The sequence below is a fragment of the Carcharodon carcharias genome, chromosome 15, assembly GCF_017639515.1.
Source record: "Carcharodon carcharias isolate sCarCar2 chromosome 15, sCarCar2.pri, whole genome shotgun sequence".
Taxonomy (NCBI): Eukaryota; Metazoa; Chordata; class Chondrichthyes; order Lamniformes; family Lamnidae; genus Carcharodon; species Carcharodon carcharias.
Genome location: NC_054481.1, coordinates 125,772,197 through 125,795,002, shown reverse-complemented (window position 1 = coordinate 125,795,002; position 22,806 = coordinate 125,772,197). Strand labels below are relative to the sequence as shown.

The following is a 22,806-nucleotide window of genomic DNA, read 5'->3' as shown; positions in this document are numbered from 1 at the left end:
CAATTTATTTTCTGAGTCTTGCTCACATTAGGCATACAGGATTTCTGCACCCCAACATTGCATATCAATAGCATTTGGTGAAGCCAGTACCACAATATAAATGACTTTAATTTACTCTCAATTAACTTACTGCTTTCTGCATTCCCCTTATATCATCTAAGAGCCCTACAAACTGATGACAGCCTTACCTCTCGTGGCTGGTTGATTGCAAGCATCGGCAACCGCAACCTGGTAAATGACCCAAGAGATGAAGTCCCAGCTTTCAATCTTCCACAGAAAATGTGGACAACATTCAGTGGCTCGACGATGGGCCCAGGGACGATATGGTCACTTGCTCCACAATTGAAAGCTGAGGAACAGCTCGAATTGTGATTGTGGCCGTCCAAATCAGGCCAGTGCCCGCATACTGAGAGATCTACTCCTCGTGGCACCAAACCATTCACTCTGCATCAACTGAATCCACTGAGTGGATTGTTGGCCTCAACGCCAAATTATAACTGCTTCCTCAGCCAAAGGATTACAAATCTAAGAACAGTGAGCTGCTACAATGCCTAAACCCAGTGTGTGGGTATTTGCACATTTTGAGGTCCCCTTTTACCACAATGAGGTGGATTTTGCCTAACCCTGCTGGAAATTTTCTTCCTAGTGTTTAGAAGCGTAGACATGTTCCTCCCCGAAATAAGGAAATCCAGATAGTTGTTGCCAAGCTTTGGTAACTCATTAAAACTACGCTTAGTGCAAATCGATTATTGTTCCTGCACTTCCATCTAGGTCTCTCCTCCAATGTGGTCCCTATGTACTTGGGTGAACTTTCCCCTAAGAACCTCCGAGGTGCCATTGGTGTGATGCCCCAGCTCTTCATTACAATCGGGATCCTGATTGCCCAGATATTTGGGATAAGAAGCATTCTCGCCAACCAACAAGGTACTCATCTCCTGGTTACATTCAGCCATAGGCGCAATGAATTACATAAAAACATGGGAAGGCCCTTACCTTTTCTTTACCTTCTTTTTAGGTTGGCCATTGCTTTTGGGACTGACTGGAATTCCTGCCGTTGTGGAGCTCATTCTGTTGCCGTTTTCCCCTGAAAGTCCCAGATACACGTTGATCCAAAAAGGCAATGTAGTGAGAGCAAAAGCAGGTAAATAAGGCCAGATGGGCAGCTGTCATACAGTGGCATCTCGGTGTGAGGTGGTTTGGATTGGTGTGAAAGTGGCAGCACAACCCCAGAGTTTGATCTGACTTCAGGTGCACTGAAGCCAAGTGGTGTCAGACCTCCTTGTATCATCCACGTCTGAACCACTGAAGGCTGGCCACATTGTGCGGGGTAACTCCAGTGCAGTGTGAATCCTGGTTTAAACAGCACTTAACGGGGGCCTGTTTGTGTCCTGGTCACTCTGCAAACTCACTGCAACTTCTTTTTAATGTTACTGAGAAACGGATGATCCCAGTCACATGCCAACATTAAGAATAGTGGCTGGTGAGCAGAACCCTGAGTGTATACGCATGCAAGTGCCGAACTGTCTCTCGGTTGGCAAAGTGCAATTCACAACCTGCAGTATAACTCATGTGACACTGGTGTTTTTCGCTCCACGACAAGTGGGAGATGGTGACCTAGTGGTAACATCACTGGACTATGGACAAGGGTTCAAATCACACCATGGCAGCTGGTGGAATTTCAATTCAACTAATAATCTGGAACTGAAAAGCTAGTCTCAGTAATAGTGAACATGAAACCATTGTCGATTGTTGTTAAAAAAAAAACGATCCGGTTCGCTAATGTCCAGAAAGGAAGGAAATCTGTCATTCTCACCTGGTCTGGCCTACCTGTGACTCCAGGCCCACAATGTGGTTGACCCTTAACTGCCCTCTGAAATGGCCTAGGAAGCCACTCAGTTCAAGGGCAGTTAGGTACGGGCAACAAATGCTGGCCTTGCCAGCAATGCCCACATCCCCATGAAAGAATAAAGAAAAACTTGCATTTTTATAAAGCACCATTAGCATCGTAAAACAACGTTCTCAGGAACGCTACCAAACAAAATTTGACACACGTCTTTATAAGGAGATGTTAGGACAGGTGATCAAAAACTTAGCGGGAGGTGGTGGCACAGCAGTATTGTCATTGCTCATCCAGAGGCCCGGGCCAATGCCCTGGAGACCCGGGTTTGAATCCCGCTATGGCAAGTGAAATATGAATTCAATAAAAATCTGGAATTAAAGGTCTGATGATAACCATAAAACCACTGCCGATTGTTTTTAAAAACCCATCTAGTTCACTAATGCCCCTTATAGGGTAGGAAATCTGCCATCCTTACCCGGTCTGGCCTACATGCGACCCCAGACCCACAGCAGTGTGGTTGACCCTTAACTGTCCTCTGAACAAGGGCAATTAGGGATGGGCAATAAATGCTGGCCTAGCCCACGACACCCACATCCCATGAACACGTTAAAAGAAGGTCAAAGAGTTAGGTTTCAAGGAGCATTTTAAACATGCAGAGAGAGAGAGGTGGAGAGGCTCAGGGAGGGAATTCCAGAGCTTAGGGCCTAGTCAACTGAAGGCACAACCGCCAATGGAGGAACAATTAAAATCGGGGATGCACAACAGGCCTGAATCGGAGGAGTGCAGTTATCTCGGAGGGTTTGTAGGGCTGGGGGAGATTACAGAGATGGGGGGGGTGGGGGGGGGGTGGTGTTTGGGTGGGGTGCAGGTGGTCACGCAGCAATTTGAAAACAAGGATGAGAATTTTAGAACCGGAGACAATGTAGGTTAGAGAGCACATGGCCGAACAGAACTTAGTGTAAGTTGGAATATGGTAAGCAAATGCCTGAATGACTATAAGGGCAGAATTTTATGACAGGGGGATTTTACGTTCCCGCTGTCGTCAATGGGATTTATAACGGCCTCTTCCCCACTGAAACAGGTCCCTAAAATTCTGTCCATAACGTGGAAGGTAGGAGACTAACCAAAAATACCTCAGAATGTTTAAAATTGGAGGTATAGGAATTCCAGCTGAATCTCTTATTGTTTTGCATAGCTATTGGTCTAATACAGAGGGTGTTGTCAAACTGCAGTAATGTTGGTAGCTGGCAAGTGGAGAATCATTAAAAAACTGAACTTCACTCTTTGACTCTTCTTTCCCTTGGGAAACAGACCAGAGAATCAGAGCTGCGAAGTCTGAATCTTGTGCACCTTGTACCTCCTGAGACAGAATGGAAGAAGGACATAGTGTCAAATGCTACCTACAATGTGGTCATTCAATCAGTGTCAGTGTCAGCTTGGATCTAAAATTACGTACAGCTTTCTAGCCTGAATTCCCCCCTGTAAGACTTAGTCACAGTACAGTGGGGTGGATCAATGACCTATAGAGACACCAGGAGGATGGGACAGGGTGATTTTCAACATCTGAAGAGTCATATTGTGCTCAGAATGGTAACTCTGTTTCTCTCTCCACAGATGCTGCCAGACCTGCTGAGTTTTTACGGCACTTTCTGTTTTTATTTCAGATCTCCAGCATCTGCAGTATTTTAGCTTTGGATTTTCAGCATTATTTATTTTTGCTCTCTTTCTCAGTCGATGAGCCGAGGGATAATAATGGAGAGGAAAAGACCCCTTATGGCCAATCCAGTCTGCCCTGTGTAAACTGGGATGCTTTGTGTATCATAATACATAAACTCCCCGCTCCACCCAAAACCCATGTCATCTCAGAGAGAGAGAGGAAAATGAAGCCAGATAAAAGCCCAGGACAATTAGGGCGGAGAATTCGGGAAAATTCCTCTTCGACCCCTCCCCCCCCAACTTGGACATCGGGCACATGGTACCTCGCCCCCTGTCTGAGGTTAGCTCCGGTCCCAACTGAAACAGTTGCAGCTCTCGCTCGAAAGAAATCTCAGGCTCGGACAGAAAGTAGTTAAAATGCAATGTTATGATAAATAGTGGAGTTCAAATGTATTGTGTTCCAAGATTTAAGGCGAATAAGAGGCTGGGATGACGTGGATGACGAAATAGAAGAAATGCGTTTGGAAGACCAGTCTGAGAAAGCAGAAGGCCACATGTCAGTGCTGCATCTCTTCACATTCAGGTCACTGAGATGGCAACTGTTATCCATCATTGCTCTGAATATGGGGCAGCAGCTTTCTGGAGTCAATGCAGTAAGTAATGAAACCAGAGCACTTGTAAACACGCTGGGTGGATGAAAAGAAAGGACTTGCGTTTTTGCGGCCACAACAACAGCTTGCATTTATATAGCCCCTTTGATGTAGTCGCTTCACAGGAACATTATCAAATAAAATTTGACACTGTGTCGCGCAAGGAAATAATAGTACAGAGGACCAAGTGCTTGGTCAAAGAGGTAAGTTTTAAGGAGCATCTTAACAAAAGGCAGGTGGAGAGACAGAGAGGTTTAGAGAGGGAATTCCAGAGCTTAGGGCCCACATAGCTGAAGGCACAGCTGTCAATGGCGTGATTAAAATCGGGGTTGTGCAAGAGGCCAGGATTGGAGGAGCAAAGATACCTCAGACAGTTGTAGGTCTGGAGGAGGTTACAGAGATAGGGAGGGACAAGGCCAAGAGGGGCTTGAAAACAAGAGTGAGAATTTTAAATTGCTGGACTGGGAGTCAGTGTACATCAATGAGCACAAGGGTGATGTGTGAACTAGATTTGGTGTGGGTTAGGATACAGGCAGCAGAGTTTTGGAAGGTCAAGTCTACAGGCAATGAAGGGATGGATGAGGGTTTCGGCAACAGATGAGCTGAGGCAGTGGCAGAGTTGGACAGTGTCTCAGAGGTGGAAATAGGCAGTCTGGGCAATGGAGCAGGTATGTGGCTAGAAGCTAATTCTGTGGTTAAATGCAGCACCGAGGCTGCGGACATTCTGGCTCAGCTTCAGTTGCCAGGGAGATGGATGGAGTCAGTAGTCAGGGAATTTGTGGCGGGAACCAAAGACAATGGCTTCGGTCATCACAATATTTAGTTTGGTGAAATTCCTGTTCAACTCAAGCTCGAGAAACAACGCCCCAATCTTTTGAGTCAACATTCTACAGCCTTCTGCACTCAACACTGAGCTCAACAACTTCAGATCATAAACTTTCCTCCACTTTGATTTTTTTTTTTGCTCATTCGGTTTATTCTCATTTCTGTATTTCGTCCACTTTGCATTCAGGTGTCCAGCCATTCACACCTCATCGCAGCATATCTTTCGTTTATCTTTACTTATGGCCACTTCATTTGGTTTTTGCACCGTGTAGCCTTTTGTTATTCAATCTCTACTGCGCCGCCCTCACACCCTATCACAGACCTTCCCTTCCCTTTTGTTCTTCCTCCCCTTTCCCCACTTCCACTTGCCCAAAACCCATCACTTTCCTCAGCTCTGATGAAGGGTCATCGACCTGAAACATGAACTCTGTTTCTCTCTCCGCGGACGTTCCCTGACCCGCTGAGGGTTTCTGGCATTTTCTGTTACAAAACTGAGGCCTGAATTTTTCAGCCGGGATTGTGGGGTGGGAGGGGCAGGTTCAGCGGGAACGGGTTGGGGGGGGGGGGGGCAATCGCGGAGACAACCGCTGCCCGCGATCAGCTCCACGCCACCATTTTATGGTAGGCCAGCCAACTGAGGCCCGCCCGGTGTAGCGCTACCTGTGCAGGTGGTCATTGGCGGGGGGGGGGAGAATCAGGGCCAGCGCACACGCGGGAAAGAGCACTTCAATCTCCCTGAGGCACGGAGCTGCCTCAGGGAGATTGAAGCGCTGTTGAAATGATTAAATAAATGGATTAAAAATTTAATTAAACACGTCCCCCTCGTGTGACAGTGTCACGTGAGATGGGGCATCTTTTTTATATTTCGGATAAGTTTTTCATTGAATTAATAAAAGCTTTAGGAAACCTCATCCCGCTCGTGGATGAGGTTTCCTAAAGAATAAACGTAAAGGCCGCTTGGCCTTTTCACCTGCCTGCCACCAACCTGGACGGGCAGCGTTAACAATTACATCAATTAATTCATTAACGGCCTTAATAAGCCTATCAGTTATCTGCAGGCGCACAGCCCACTCCGGCACCCGTCCGCCAAACAAAACGTTGCGAGACAGTGCGATGGCGTCACCGTGGGTCATTATACGCGCCGGCATGTCGGGCCCTGCCCCCGACTGCAAAATTCAGGCCTTAGGCTCATTCAGTGCCGGATGTCAGATAAGCTGAATGACAAATCAAAGGCAACGGAAGCTTGACCTGGGTGCCTTTCACACCTTCAAAACATTCCAAAAGTGTATTCCAGACAATTCCTGAAGTGTAGCTGAAAGGTTTGAAGCTTGTTGTAATGTAGGAAACTTGGCAGCCAATTTGCGCACAGCAAGCTCCCACAAACAGCGATATGATAATTATCGGATAGATTTCAGTAACGTTGAACGAAGGGTAAACATTGGGAAGGGAGGGCTTGCCCGTTCTCCATCAAAATGGAGCCACGGGATCTCTTACATCCACCCAAGGCAGCCAGGGCTTTGGTTTGAACATCTCCACCGCCAACAGTGCAGCACGCCCTTTGTACTGCACTGGAGGGTCAGCCGAGATTTTGCACTCAAAATGGAATGAGGCCATAGCCCTCTCGGACTTAGAGGTGCTACCCACTGAGCCATGGCTGACACCTATAGACTGCAATACGTATTCCAGAGTGACTCCATCATCACAGCCGTCAAACCAACCGCTGCGCCTCTCCTTTACAAATTAGCTTGAAAAATGTCTTTTATAGATCAGTGATTTCTGGGCTTATTGGAAGGAACCTGTTCTGACGTTGGTACCTGAATATTTCACTCTGTTTCAAGTTAGAGGTCGTTAATTAGCAATACTGCAGGAACTCCATTACCCACCATCATATACTGGACCCTCCCAATGGATAACGCAATTTGGCAGATGATTAAGTATCTGCGAGGCTAAGCACTCTTCATCTGTGAGACTGGAGAGCGAAGGCTAGAGTTTACACCGGAGAGGTTATTTTGGACTCCAGTGCTAAGTCCTGTCTTTTCAGGTTAATGGTGATGTTAAAACAATGCAGGCTAGAAAAGTTTGAATAATGCACATCACTTTGTGACTGGTCCAGAAAGTGAGGTTACTTGACTGTGAGGTAAACCATGGCCAGAATCTTCCGTTTGGCAATGCTGGAGCGGGTCCCACACACCGACGCATGAAATGACGCGCGGTGATGTCAGGCGTGTATCCCGACAACAGCGCGCGTCATTCCAGTCAAAGGCCTGTTAGGGCCGTTAATTAAAGTGTTTGCCAGGGCTGCCCGTCCAGCATTAAGGTTGACGGGGGTGGGGCAGATGAAGAGCCCAGCCTGGCCTTCTCATTTTTCATGGAACCTCATCCACGGGCGGGATGAGGTTTCATGAAGTGCTTACTGATTAAATAAAACGTGTTACGAAAATTCATAAACATGTCCCAGCTCATGTGACAACGTCAGGCCCTGACTCTCCCTCCTCCCCCACCCCCGCCCGTACAGGGAGTGCTGAGCACTTCCCGGTGCGCGTCACGCTGGGTGGGCCTTAATTGGCCCATCCACATAAAATGGCGGCGCGCAGCCGATCGGGGGCAGTGCTCTGCTCCGCGTCCGCCCGCTCCCAACTGGTCCGCCCGACGAGGAGAAAATGCTCCCCCATGTCCACAACTGAGGTCAAAACAGGCACAGAGGGCCTGATTTTTTTTTTTTTAGGCCCTGCTGGGGACAGGAGCAGAGCAGGGATGGGCGCAAGAGATAAAATGGCGGCACCAGCCTGCATGCCAGTTCACCAACTCCATCCCACCCACCCCCCCCCCGGGCCATTTTCTTGGAGGCGGTGGGGACTGGCGGGGTTGGTGCTGAAGGCAGCAGGGAGGGTATCCAAGTAAAGTAATTAATGGCCTATAAAGTCCTGTTAATGGAGGCTGATTGGGATTTTCCAGCCATCCCCCTGGTTCCCATAGGTGGTGGAGGCCAGTTTAACTGCCTGAAGACGGCCTCCCAAAAGGGGTCAGAACTCTAGACGGGCCTAATGCCCCCCACCTGCAGCAACAGCCACTGGTGACCATGTCGAGCGACTCCTCCCCCCACCCCCACCCAACCCCTCCCTATCCCCCTACCCAAACACACCAACCCCCCATCCCAAACCCTCCTCCACGCCCCCTACCCAACCCCACGCCCCACCCCCAAGCCCCCACCCCTTTCCCACTCCCCCCCACCCCTCCCTGTAGCCCCTTTCCCATCCCCCCCACCACCCCTTCACACACCCACCCATTCCCCAACCCCACCCCCACCCAACCCACCCCTCCGCACCGCCCCCCCCCACCCCCCCACACACCATCTTCACAACTTCCAACCTACACACCACCCCCCACCCCTCTACCCAAACCACCCCCCCCCTGCCACACCACCCCCCCCCCCCCCCCCCCACCTCCAAACCCCCTCCACACTGACCCTTCCCCAACCGCACCCACCATCCCCCCCTCCCCACCCCCATAGCAACGGCCTGGCTGCGAAAGCCATTCCTTATATTAAATTTTAAAATTTCAAAAACGGCTGCCTCCATTTTGAGTGACCCCTCCATCACTTACCTGCAGCCGCTTTCGACCTGAAATAAGGCCTCTGACTGGCCCTCCAGCTTCAAGAACCCGCCCGTCGTCTTTCTAATCGGGCAGAGATCCTGGTCTCTGACCATAATTGGCTGCTCCGGGCAAAAGCACAGTGAATGAATGTTTCCCCACAGGGTGTGGGCTTCTGACACACTTCCCCTGTCCCGTCCCCCTACTCCCCACCCCCCCCCCAACATTTCAGCATGATGGTGGGTTTCAGAAACCCACAGGTGAGGTCCCGCCCAGGGAAACGTCTTCCTAGCTGGGGGAGAGGGGGGGTGGGGGGAGAGGGGAGGGGAGGGGAGTGGGGGGGGGGCCATAAACTACCAGGACGCTGCCTGGCACCCCCAGGAATGCAAAGGCTTTTTTTTTTTTAAAAAATGGGATTAAAATTTGCAAAGCTCTCTGGAGACAGCATGTAGATCTTGAATCTAAATCCTGTATCATTAAGGCAGAATTACAGGAAGAGTAGCAGCTGATAGTCCTAATGACACTGAAAAATCCGTATTAGTAATTTCTCTTCATCCCCTGTTAACTATTTCTGTTTGCAGATATATTACTATGCCGACAGCATATATCGATCAGCAGGGGTGAAGGAAAATGACATTCAGTATGCCACCATCGGAACAGGAGCAGTCAATGTGTTCATGACGATAGCAGCAGTGAGTCCTAGTAAGGTTGTTTTTAACCTGACATTATTAGAGTTGGATATGACTGCAGTGCTGAGCTCAGACTGTCCGATGGTGTTCCGCAGGTTTCTATCGTGGAAGCTATAGGACGAAGGATTCTTCTCCTGGTTGGATTCGCGATTTGCTGCGGTTCATGCGCAGTTTTAACGATGAGTCTAAACCTTCAGGTTGGTTGGAAGACGCTTTTCCCTGTGGAAAATCTATATTCCACACAGCAAACATGCAGAACAACAGGTAGCTCAGCTGTTTGACACACGCCCCACAGGAGCCGATGACCTTGACGCTGCTCTGTGCAGTAACTGTGCTTATTGCAGGTGAAATTCCTTTGTCCAGCGTCTTGAGCGAGGTGCCACTTTATTTAAAATAGTGAACAAAGGAATTTCATACAAATGTTTGTTTCCCAATATCTCATGCTGTCATTTGAAAACTTTTGCGATCTTTTTTTAATGTCGTTGTTTCGGTGCTCATTTTATTTATTTTTTAGTTATTTGTTATGTCAGGCTGTGAAAACCAGTTCATCTCCCGTTGCAAGTGGTGGGACCTTAAGCACATGTGCCCGACAGCCTCCTCAATCATTCTCAAAAGTCCCAGTTGTCTTGTGCTCCCCAGTGTTCGCTCAGCTGAGATAAAGTACAATCGGCTAATTCATAATTCATCTCATGCCGTGAGAGTGATGCCTGGACAATTCATTCATATTTCATGAACATGTTCCACTCACTTATTTATAACCGTGCGTTTTATACATTGTTCAGCTGCTCTCCTGTAGCATTGCTCACTCACTCCCATTTAAAGTACCAGTGGGTGCATCAATATTCGGTGGCTCTCACACCTGACTAACTCACATCCTGTTGAATCTCCTCTGCACCCCCTCCAGTGCAATCACATCCTTCCTATAATGTGGCGACCAGAACTGCACACAGTACTCCAGCTGTGGCCTCACCAAGGTTCTATACAACTCCAACATGACCTTTGTTACAAAAACCAATCAGCTGCTGCTTCACATTGAGCTCAGAACTTCACTATAGAGCCCCATTCTCAGACAGAACTCCGCCCACTGTGAACCACCCTCCTCAGGATCCGCCCCAATCGCGCTCCACTTTCCTGGGCTTGTGTTCACCCCAGTAAACTGCCCCCTGGGGATTCCTGCCAGCAAGTGCGATCTTGCTCTGAGAGGGCAGAATGTCTCGGTGGTCCCACGATGTCCAGAACGCCGTTGAAGTGGCAGACTTGGCAGAGGAGCGAGAAGGGGGCCGGACATCAGGCCAAGGCTCCCACTGGAGGCCAAAGGCCCAGTTGTGTTTGGGGCTGACTGAGGACAGAGGAAGCCACAATAAGGCCCCCTCGGTTGGGGAGGGGGGGGGGGGGGGCGGGGGGCGTGGGTGGGGAAGGAGGTGCAGGGACTTATGCCCCTCACTGGGGAGAATCACAGAATTACAGTGCAGAAGAGGCCCTTCGGCCTATCAAGTCTGCACCGACACGTGAGAAACACCTGACTAACTCACATCCTGTTGAATCTCCTCTGCACCCCCTCCAGTGCAATCACATCCTTCCTATAATGTGGCGACCAGAACTGCACACAGTACTCCAGCTGTGGCCTCACCAAGGTTCTATACAACTCCAACATGACCTCCCTACTTTTGTAATCTATGCCTCGATTGATAAAGGCAAGTGTCCCATATGCCTTTTTCACCACCCCACTAACATGCCTCTCTGCTTTCAGAGATCTATGGACACACACGCCAAGGTCCCTTTGTTCCTCAGAACTTCCTAGTGCCATGTCATTCATTAAATACTCCCTTGTCAAATTACTCCTTCCAAAGTGTATCACCTCACACTTTTCAGGGTTAAATTCCATCTGCCACTTATCTGCCCATTTGACCATCCCGTCTATATCTTCCTGTAACCCAAGACACTCAACCTCACTGTTAACCACCCGGCCAATCTTTGTGTCATCCACAAATTTACTAATCCTACCCCCCCCCCCCACATAGTCATCTATGTCATTTATATAAATGACAAATAATAGGGGACCCAGCACAGATCCCTGTGGTACGCCACTGGACACTGGCTTCCAGTCACTAAAGCATCCTTCTGTTATCACCTTCTGCCTCCTACAACTAAGCCAATTTTGAATCCACCTTATCAAATTATCCTGAATCCCATGTGCCTTTGCCTTCTTTATAAGTCTCCCATGTGAGACCTTGTCAAAGGCTTTGCTGAAATCCATATAAACTACATCAACTGCGCTACCCTCATCTACACACCTGGTCACCTCCTCAAAACATTCAATCAAATTTGTTCGACATGACCTCCCTCTCACAAAGCCATGCTGACTATCCCTGATCAAACCTTACCTCTCCAAGTGGAGCTAGATTCTCTCCTTCAGAACTTTCTCCAATAGTTTCCCTACCACTGACGTGAGACTCACTGGCCTGTAGTTCCCTGGCTTATCTCTACAACCCTCCTTAAATAGCGGAACCACATTAGCTGTTCTCCAGTCCTCTGGCACCTCCCCCGTGGCCAGAGAGGAATTAAAAATTTGGGTCAGAGCCCCTGCGATCTCCTCCCTTGCCTCCCTCAGCAGTCTGGGACACAAATCATACAGACCTGGAGATTTGTCCACTTTTAAGCCTGCCAACACCTTCAATACCTTGTCACTCCCTATATCAATTTGCTCAAGAATCTTGCAGTCTCTCTCCTGAGTTTGATACCTTCATCTTCATCCTCTTGGGTGAAGACGGATGTGAAGTATTCATTCAACACTCTAGCGATGTCCTCTGGCTCCACCAATAGATTGCCCCCTTGGTCCCTAATGGGCCTTATGCTTTCCCTGGTTATCCTCTTCCCATTGATATACTTACAGAATATCTTGGGATTTTCCTTACTTTTACCAGCCAGAGCTTTCTCATATCTCCTCTTTGCTCTCCTAATTGCTTTCTTAAGCTCCACCCTGCACTATCTGTACTCCACTATTGGCTCTGCTGATTTGCTTCCCTTGTACCTGCTAAAAGCCTCTCTTTTCCTTCTCATCACAACCTGAATATCTCTGGTCATCCATGGTTCTCTGAGCTTGTTACTCCTTCCTATCACCCTAGAGGGAACATGTTGAGCCTGAACCCTCCCCATTTCCTTTTTGAACACCCCTCCACTGTTCCTCTGTAGATTTCCCCACAAGTAACTGTTCCCAGTCTACCTTGGCCAGATCCTGCCTTATTTTACTAAAATCCACTCTACCCCAATCCAAAACATTTTTTTGCAACTTGTCGATTTCTTTGTCCATAACAAACTTAAACTGTACCATGTTGTGGTCGCTATTGCTAAAATGCTCCCCCACCACCACCTCAGCCACCTGTTCGGCTTCATTCCCCAGAATTAGGTCCAGCACTGCACCGTCCCTTGTTGGACCCTCTACATATTGACCTAAAAGTTCTCCAGTACACATTTCAAGAAATCCACTCCATTGGCCACAGGACACATTGGTACCCCCAAACCACCCTTGGCTAATCAGATTGCCTGGCAGCTCCTAAGGGTGGGAATTCCATTGCCCCCCACCCCGCTAGAGATATCCAATTGATTAATTGGGTCTAATTAAGGTTTTGTCTGAGTTGACAATGGTTATGGTAATATCAAATGACTCCATGGTAAGTATATATGAGTCTTCACACATAATAACTGGATTTTTTTTTATCTGCATACCTCTATAGAGCATACTTCCTGTCAGCAGTTTACACTGTGTCTCTGAAGGTACCTGAGTGGTTATGTGGTCCAACAAATCCATAATTCTTCATCAGTCATGTCTCTGGCCAGGATATCAGACTATGGAACAGATGGTCAAAGATATAAGACATGGAAAGAGGAGAAGAATTGCTCTAGTCACTACACAAAGTAGCTAGATAGGGTTAAGGTACAGATCAGCCATGATTTAACTGAACAGAAGAACAGGCTCAAGGGGTTGAATGGATGACTTTTCCAGTGTACTCCTCAATATGTTTGCCTTCCCTTTTCACCATGTCATTGAGTTGAATATTACCGGGGGATGGGGGCAGTGGGGGGGGGTGGGGGCGTGGATTACTCAGCCCTCCCCGTTTCCTCCACCAGAAGCAAAGTCAACATGGAGCTAACGCGCTCCGCGCCGGCCCACACTGCAGCCATAGTGCACTGCAGGCAGGTCAAACCAGAGCCGAGTGGGACTTACTGAGGGGGAGGTCCCACTCTTGGGAGCTGCCAGACAATCTGATTGGCCGGCAGCTCCATCAGCCCCGGCAGTGCCAAGAGCGTGTTGGTAAGCACTGCTGCAATGGCAAGAAGAAGAGGAAGAAAGCCAATGGATTCTCGGAGATGGGTAAGTCTGGGGTCTTGGGTAAGGAGAGTTTGGGCAGGGAAGGGAAAGGGCCAGGCTGGGTTAAGGCTACAGGTGGGTAGGAAGAAAGAGGGTGTAAGACTCTTAAACAGGGGGTCTCACTTCCCACTAAGGTCCGGACCCTGTAAAAAGTATCAACGACATGAAACAAACTTTGGATACAATTTCCACTTTAGGTGGAAAACCTTTATCAACTTACTTAGCAATAGTAGATAGTCACAACACCAGTTGCTTAGTTAGACCCACATGGTCAGTCTGCTGAACGAATTCTTCCACACGACTTTCCGTGTCTGACAAGTCACACTCCCTGGCTGCAGCAACAATGTCCTTGTGGGCAGTGGTTTTATATCCCTTTCTGACCCTGGTCCCTCGGCATTTGAGGGAAGACCTTGAGTCGGGTGATCCGATTGGGTTCCAGTGCCTTATCAATCCGATCTGCATTTTGTCATTTCCTGCTCTCAGCAATTGTGTGACTCCGGGTGCAGATGAGAAAACATGATAAATGGCACAGAGGAGGCCATTTACCCATACCCAGAGAGGCCATCGTCAATGAGATTTGTTGTAGACGGGGGCCTGAGCTTTATCCTTGGTGGACGCTCGTGATCGGTGGGTCTGGGATTGGTTGGGAAACAGGCCCTCGACCGTGACCCACCCACGACTGTGATCTCACGCTGGCTGGCCAGATAAGGCCCGCCCAGTGTGAAACACGTCTTGCCAATGGTCGGGAAGGGCCGGGTGAGGGCGAGGGAGGGGGTGGAGGCCTGTTGGATACCAGGTCCAATGGTGACCCAATGGGCAGTTTGAGGACGGCACAGGCAGCTCCTTGAAGGCTGCCAGGGAAGAATCATATACTCTGTGCTCTGCAGAGTGAAGCTATGGTCTTAACAGTGGCTGGAGATGCCAGGCGGGAGGGCAGATTGGGTGGGCACTTGCCCCCCACCCCCGGTTTCCAGAGGAGTGCCTCGCGGTGCTCTTGGAGGGAGGTGGCAGCCAGGAGGGATATCCTTGCCCCCAAGAGATGGAAGGAAAAAGTCACCGCACCAGACGAGAAAAAGCCTGGGAGCAGGTGGTAGCCCAGGTCAGCAGCCATGGGCGCAGAGCCACAAAAGGTTGAACGACCTGCTGCACTCAGCAAGGGTGAGTACCATGTTGGCATGAATCAATGTGTTGAAGTGTTAAGGTCTGGCTGTTCCCCCTGTGGAGCTCAGGGATGTTAGAGTCTGAGCGCCAACTGTCAATGACGCCAGAGTTGGCCAAGCGGGTGAGCCCTGGCTGCTTGGACTGAGTGCCTTGCGGCTCGAGGGCCACGACTCAGATCTCGGTGAGGTTGGCTTCAATGGCCCTGCAGGTAGAGGGTGGAACAATCAATGCTCCTCTGTTCTTTCAGGAGAAGACGATCCATGACCACATTGAGAGGTCACGGACAGTTGGAGGCCCCCCAAACCTCCTACTATTGATCAGGTTTGAGCAGGAGGCCTTGGAGCTGGAGAGGCGCCACACACCTTGGTCAACCAGTCGCAGAGAGGCTGGGGTGTCAGACAAAGGTGAGAGTGCAGTGCACAGAGGTGAGAGTTTCAGATGGTGCAAACATTCTTGTCTAGTCTCTTCATTGATGGGAACCTCAAAAATGGAGTCCCCATTGACCATTGAAAGATGATGGCACCATGGTGCAGATTTCCAATGTCTCACCAGGGTGCCTGGCATACACAGTGACAGTATGATGACTTTAACTAATAATAGTTGTTGTTCTCCCTTAGATTCGCCAGCGGCCACTCAATCGCAGGACCCTGAAGAGCCACCCCTGATGCCAGAGGACCACCGGGCTTCAGATGCACCTGTGTCAGACCCACTCTCTGAACCAGGCAGTAGCGCAGATACCAGCACCTTGGTGGGCTTTAGATCTTTAGCTAGAATGTCAGAGCACAGCGGTGAGGGCACTTCACACTCGCTTGAGGTGTAGGTGGAGGCAGAGAGTGCCCAGGACGCCAGCAGTTGGAGGACTGCTGGGGACTAGGATGATGTTCAATCGAAGGCTGATGATGGGCCTCTGGAGTTGTCCATCAGGCAGCAGATGCTGGGTGTCCAGCGAGATGTGTGGGAGGATCTGGAGGAGACCCATGAGGGTTTGTGTGCCATGGTCTCCGTTATGGAGGAATCCATGCCAAGCACTGCGTTGACCCTCATGGCCGAGTGCACTGCCTCCTCCATGGAGAGAGTGGCGACTCTCATGGAGAGGCAACTCCAGGAACAGAATCAGATGTTCCTGGGGCACTCAGACATGCAAGCCCTCATACAGGCACTCACCTCAGGTGGTCAGTGCCAGTATGGGAGATGGATGAGGCACCCAGTATCCCAGCTAGGTGCCCGTCCATCAATGGCGAACAGGGAGGTCCAGAGTGACCTCATGTTGGCGCACGAGCTGCCTGTTGCCTCTGCGGGCTCCTATCAGGGCGCTCCGGATGACGGCAGCAGCTCCTCCGCCCCTCTGCCAGTGACCGTGACATCGGGTGAGGCTGCGATGACTGGGGAGATGACAGCCATGACACTGGCAGCTCCCTCCCAGGTGGGGCCAGCACAGGCTCCACGGGTCAGACGACAGCTGCCAAGGTCATCAAGGCCAACAAGACAGCAGAGTTAGCAGCTGCCTCCAATGCCTGTGCCAGTGATGGGAGGACACTTCACAAACGTAAGGTTGAGGCTCCATGAACACAAGAGGGACTGTTCACGGCTGACCTCCTGTTCTGTAATGTTTTGTTTATATGTCTATTGGTGTGGAAATGAACACCAGAGATGGTAATGTTAATTTGTTTTGGGTGTGAAAATTATATAAATTTTGTTTGTGTCGCAATAGCCTGAGTATGCTTCACCTTTTCTCTTGGTGCAGGGTACACCAGTATGTAATGCTGGACGTGAGTGGCTGTAAACAATGTTGCACATGCATTGAGTAGACTTTGGCTTCAAAGTAAGAGGTCATTTCAGACATCAGGGATGGAGGTGGCAGTCCTGGCTTGAGGTGAAAGCAGATCTTTAGCAGCCTAGCTGAAGCAGCGTTGGAACAAGGCATGGAAAATTGGTGTTCATTTCCACACCAGTAGACATATAAACAAAACATTACCTCATGCCAGGGTCACCTCATCGAGAACCAATACCTCTGGCATTATTGCTACAAGAAAGGAAGTCAGACTTGCATTTATATAGCACTTTTCACATCCTCAGGATGTCCCATGGCACTTGACAGCCAATGAACTACTTTTGAAATGCAGTCACTGTTGTCTTGCAGCAAATGCAGCAGCCAATTTGTGCACTGCAAGCTCCCACAAACAGCAATGGGATAATGACCCAGATAATTTGTTTTGTGACGATAAGTAAGTGATAAACATTGACCAGAACACTGGGGATAACTCCCTGTTCCACTTCAGAATCGTAATGTGGGATTTTTTATGTCCAACTGAGACGGCCTCAATTTAATGTTTCATCAGCCCTCCCATCATTTAATGATAGTTTGTGGATCAAGCTCGAAGGGCTGAATTTCCTACTCTTGCTCAAAAGTCCTATGTTCAGCTATGTTAGATTAAACAATTTGATGGCAAGGATGCAATTAGAATGCATTAAAAGTGAAGAAAGAGGTTAAAACTCATTAAAAAGACAAATATTTTTTTCTCCTCAGGATAAAGTTGACTGGATGCCTTATCTAAGCATAACCTGCGTAATCGTTTATGTTATTGGACATGCAATAGGACCCAGTAAGTACAACAAGCTATTCACTCATTTACTTACTTTAATATTTGACAGTCTCCTTTTCATGAAGATCTGCTGCAGTTCCAGAAGCAGAATAATCACTTCAGCCTCATTACAATTTGTCTGCAATTGCATATTCTGGTGAGTTTATCCCACATCAGTGTGCTTTATCTACTGTCATGTTGAATTTGATTTGGTATGGTTGAATTTTAAGTTGCATTTTGCAAATAAATTAGGCCGATCTGCCTCTGTACATGGAAGAGCAGCGACCCTAAAAGTGATGTGGCATCAAGTTTCACAGAGAAATACATCATTGCAGTGCCATCAGCAGAACTTGCATTTATCCAGTGCCTTCTCACGCCTCAGGACATTCCCATGTACTCAATCCCATCAATTAATCGAAAAGGAATCACAGTCTCTGCTGCTAGATAGCTGCCATTCTGAAACTCCTAAAAACAGCCAGTTAACGATCGCCAAAACCTGTTTTTGAGAGAGGGTAGAATGCAGGCTATGACCCCAGGAGAATTCCCTCCTCTTTTTTTTTGGGTTGCACCACCTGGACAGGTAGGGTGGGAGTTTAAAGTTTCATCCTAAAGACAGCGATCCCGTATTTCTTCGGACATACGTTTGTTTGGCGGGGGGGGGTGGAAATAAGATTTGGACCTAGGGTGGGTCCCGCACACAGACGCGCAAAATGACGCTCGGTGACATTGGGCGTGCATCCCAACATCACCGCGCGTCATTCCAAACTTTCGAACGGCAGGGACACATCGGAGTCAGCTGCGTGCCCGCCAAACTGTCAAAGGCCTGTTAAGACCATTGATAAACTAATTAAAGCAATTGTCAGGGCTGCACATCCAACATTAAGGTTGATGGAGCAGGAGAAGAGCCCAGGCGGCCTTCGCATTTTTCATGGAACCTCATCCACGGGCGGGATGAGGTTTCATGAAGGGTTTATTAATTAAATAAGACATTTTATGAAAATTCATAAACTGGTCCCAGTGTCACATGAGGAGGCACGTCTGAATAATTTTATTTTAAAATTTTTTTCCCGTATTTAAAACTGAAGTTAATCTCCCTGAGGCAGCTCCGTGCCTCAGGGAGATTTCTGCATTCTTTCACGCACAAGCGAGAAAGTGTTGCCGGCCCCGACTCTCCCTCCTCCCCGCCCCCCCCACCCCACCCGCACAGGGAGCACTGAGCGCTACCGGCCGTGCGTCACCCTGGGTGGGCCAATTAAAATGGCGGCACACAGCCAATCACGGGCGGCGATTGGCTCCGCCCACACCCGCTTCCGACCAGCCCGCCCTACGGGGAGAAAATGCCCTTCGTTCTTGCAGTTTGAGTCGGCCCCTGGGGCAGTGGGTAGAAGTACTGCCCAGCCACGATTTCAATGGGAGAACAAGATGGCAGACTTTCAGTGCTAATATCTCCAACAACGTGGCATTCCCTCAGTACCGCAGTGATTGGGCGGAATCTAATGCCCATCCTCCTCGGGGGTGAGCTGGGAAGTGGGGAGCGCCGTATAATTATATGTAAGGCACAGGGTGCTTCGATTCCCTCCTAATTAAGTCAGGGGAGAGGAAGGTCGAGGTTGGCCTTCCCAACCCTACCCAACTGAGACCCTTAAGTGGTCAATAAGGAACACTTAAGGACCTCATCACCCTTCTATTCAATGGTAGGGTCCATACGCCATGTATAGGCCACTCATTACTCCTGACCTCATTACACCCTTTGTTCAAACATGGACAAAAGAGCTGAACTCCCAAGATGAGGTGAGGTGACTGCCCTTGACATCAAGGCCACATTTGACCAAGTGTGGCATCAAAGAGCCCTAGCAAAACTGGAGTCATTGGGAATCAGGCGTAAAACTCTCCACTCCTTGGAGTCATACCCAACACAAAGCAAGATGTTGTGGTTGTTGGAGGTCAGTCATCTCAGCTCCAGGACATCACTTCAGGAGTTCCTCAGGGTAGTGTCCTCGGCCCAACCATCTTCAGCTGCTTCATCAGTGACCTTTCTTCCATCATAAGGTCAGAAGTGAGGATGTTCGCTGATGATTGCACAACGTTCAGCACTATTCACGACTCCTAAGATACTGAAACAATCCATATCCCAATGCAGCAAGACCTGGACAATATCTAGGCTTGGGCTGACAAGTGGCAAGTAACATTCACGCCACACAAGCGCCAGGGAATGACCATCTTCAATAAGAGAGAATCTAACCATCGCCCCTTGATGGTCAATGGCATTACCATCACTGAATCCCCCACTATCAACATCCTAGGTGTTACCATTGACCAGAAACTGAACTGGACTAGCCATATAAATACTGTGGCTACAAGAGCAGGTTAGAAGCTAGGAATCCTACAACAAGTAACCCACCTCCTGTCTTCCCAAAGCCTGTCCACCACCTACAAGGCACAAGTCAGGAGTGTGATGGAATACTCCCCACTTGCCTGGATGGATGCAGCTCCCACAACACTCAAGAAGCTCGACAGCATCCGGGACAAAGCAGCCCACTTGATTGGCCGGCAGCTCTTGGAGACAGGGTCTCCACTCTCGAATAGTGTGGAGTACCGACGACAGGCAGTTAACTGCCTGATTGCATCTGAGTTTCCGGGAACGGCCACAGTGGAACTGCTACCATCTTCTCAGCTGGTGGGGTAGGGCCACTGCTAGTGCCGTTAAATCCAGCCTGTTGTGCCCTTAAACCCCAGCGTAGGCCTCAAATTCATACATACCCTTCTGGTCCAGAGGCAAAACTATGACACCATAGTGTAGAATTGTGTGGGACAATTGTGTTAAATTGGATCCCCACACTAAAGCTTAAAAAATGCATCTGGCGACTGCATCTTTTATATAATGAAAGTATTTATATTGCTTTGCGATCACACTCTGTAAATAGAAACCTCAAGGCTAGCGAACAGTATTTATAAACCAGGGGCCTGACTGGACATGAGCTTCCCACTTGTGCGTTCTGTGGTTGACTCATTATCCAAATACAGCATCACATTGTTCACATGTGAAGTACCCTTCAGAAGTCTGATTCTATGTGAAGGGAACATTGGGACCTGTGGCTGGAAAACAGAGCCGCAGCCAGACAATGAATCATAGAAATAAAAACAGAAAGCACTTGAAAACACTCAGCAAGTCAGGCAGCGTCTGTGGAGACAGAAACAAAGGTGCTGGGCTACATGTCAGATACTGCGGATGCTGGAAATCGGAAATAAAAACGGAAAAACGCTGGAAAAGCTCAGCAGGTCTGGCAGCCTCTGTGGAGTCCCGTGTGACTCTTCTTCCAGAGCTAAAGGCGGCGTGTTAGGGTGGTTAAGTGGAGCGTGGGAGAGATTGAATGACGAAACGACTGATTGTGCAAGGCAAAATGGTTGGGGGGGGGTGGTGGGGGGGGCGGGTGGGGAGGATAATGGGGAGAATACAGACATACGGTGGATCCAGAGGAGGTGTACATGGTTACGCTGGGCAGAATTTAGCCCACGTCGGGTGGGCTCGGCAGGGGGACAGTCAGGAAGCAGACCGTCGCCCACAATCAGGCCCCGGAAGGCCAATCAAGGCCCACCCAGTGTGAAACGCGAGCAGCAGCGCTCAGCGCTGCCTGTACGGTTGGGGGTGGGGGAGGCGTGGGAGTGCGGGCCGAGCGTGAATTTCGTTCAAGCGCGCAGGCGCGCACTTGAGAACCTCCCCGGCGTACAGAGCTGCCTCCAGGGCGTGGAAGAATTTTCCACGGTAAGGTTGGACGGGCAGCGAAAATTGCCAGTCGACTGATACTTTAATGCCGTAAACAGGCCTTTTAATTGCCGGTGGGCACACTGTCATTTCCCGTGTCACTCGCCCAACGTCAACACGCGTCATTTTACGCTCGAGTGGGTCAGGTGCGCGCCCAACCGCCGAGCTAAAAATTTTGCCCATAACGTCCAAATTGGAAATCTAAAGTTCTTAAACTCAACGTTAAGGCCGGAAGGCTGAAAAGCCTAAGGGTGGGGTGCAGTTATTCGAGCTTGTTTTGAGTTTCATTGGAACAGCACAGGAGGTTGAAGACGTAGAGGTCAGAGTGGGAATGGGGTGGTGAATTAAACTGGCAACTGACAGGAAGATCAGGGACACCCTTGCGGACTGAAGGGAGGCGTTCAGTAAAGCGATTCCCCCCCAAGCTGCATGTGGTCTCCTGTGTCAAGCAGACAGCATTGTGAGCAGTGAATGCAGTATTCTAAGTTAGAAGTACAAGTAGAATTGTAGAATATCACAATAGCAAATAGGACATTTGGCTGAAAGAGTGGTAGAGGCAGAAACCCTCATCACAATTAACAAGCCCATGAATATGCACATGACATGTTGTAACCTCAAGTGCTTTGGACCTAAAGTCAGAGGGGTGGGGGGGGATCAGACTGAGTAGCTCTTTTTTGGCCAGCATAGACACGATGGGCTGAATGGCCTCCTGAGCAATAAATCTCTCTCTAATGATTCTCGGTTTTTAAGTCTGTACCAGTCTTTTCTTCAACTTGAGCCAACTAGGCCAATGATATTTCGCAGCCTGCTCCCTGTATCTTTAAAAATACTCCTTTTCCAGATAGCACCTCATCTTCTGAGTCATAAATTCAAGCCTCAGCAGCACTTGCCAATGGAATCTAGGCTGACAATTCCAAATTGGGATGTTGGAGAAGCTGTTTTTCAGGTGGAGCATTAAACTGAGGCCATATCCACTTTTCCAGGTGAACATCAAAGACCCGGTGACATTATTTAATGGCCCAAGGCTCCAGCCTCACTCAAAACAGGTCAATCCGTGATCAACACATGGAGAGAACATTTTCATCGGGTAGGAAAGGCTAAACCTCCGGAGTTATTAAAGAAACAGTTGGAATGCCACCGTGGGTGAACTGGAGGACCTTTTGGATGGATGAAATAAAGTGGGACAAAAGATCACCTTCATTATATTTATCTAGTGAACATCAATCTGTGTGCACAATCCTATTTACAATTTGACTGCAAAGCACTTCGGGAAAGCTAAAGTTGCTGCATAGATCTGAAAATTATGCTGAGTTCTCAGTGGCCCATGTGACTGGGCTGAAGGCATCAGTCACGAGAGTGCAAGCAGCATGTATAAATCCTGAGGAGCGAGGAGTCAGGAGATCAGCAGGTACTTGCTGAGCAACTTCAAGTGCAGACTGAAAGGAACTTGAGTCTAGAGAATCTCTCACTGACTTGGGGCCAAAACGTTTACTCATTAATCATCAAAAGGATTCACTCCTGGAAGCAATTCAGAACCAGGACTTTCTTCAAGGCCTTTCTTTGCTCGTCTCAGACAGTAATTTATTTGTTTTGTTTTCATATTCACTCCAGCTGTTTCCTGCTCCCCCCCCACCCCCCCATTGCCAATTCCCCCCCAGGAATGTGCAACCAGCCCAAAGG

The 22,806-nt window shown here is 49.0% G+C and overlaps 1 protein-coding gene across 1 annotated transcript in view; it reads left to right on the top strand.

Annotated features, from left to right (window-relative positions):
* Positions 1-22,806, top strand: part of slc2a1a (solute carrier family 2 member 1a) — a 45,695-nt gene that overhangs the window by 15,638 nt on the left and 7,251 nt on the right. Inside the window, exons 5-10 of the mRNA XM_041207013.1 lie at positions 772-924; positions 1,016-1,141; positions 3,962-4,149; positions 9,144-9,254; positions 9,347-9,448; positions 17,309-17,384. Coding sequence (XP_041062947.1) covers positions 772-924; positions 1,016-1,141; positions 3,962-4,149; positions 9,144-9,254; positions 9,347-9,448; positions 17,309-17,384 — 756 coding nt within the window. The remainder of the gene's footprint in view (positions 1-771; positions 925-1,015; positions 1,142-3,961; positions 4,150-9,143; positions 9,255-9,346; positions 9,449-17,308; positions 17,385-22,806) is intronic.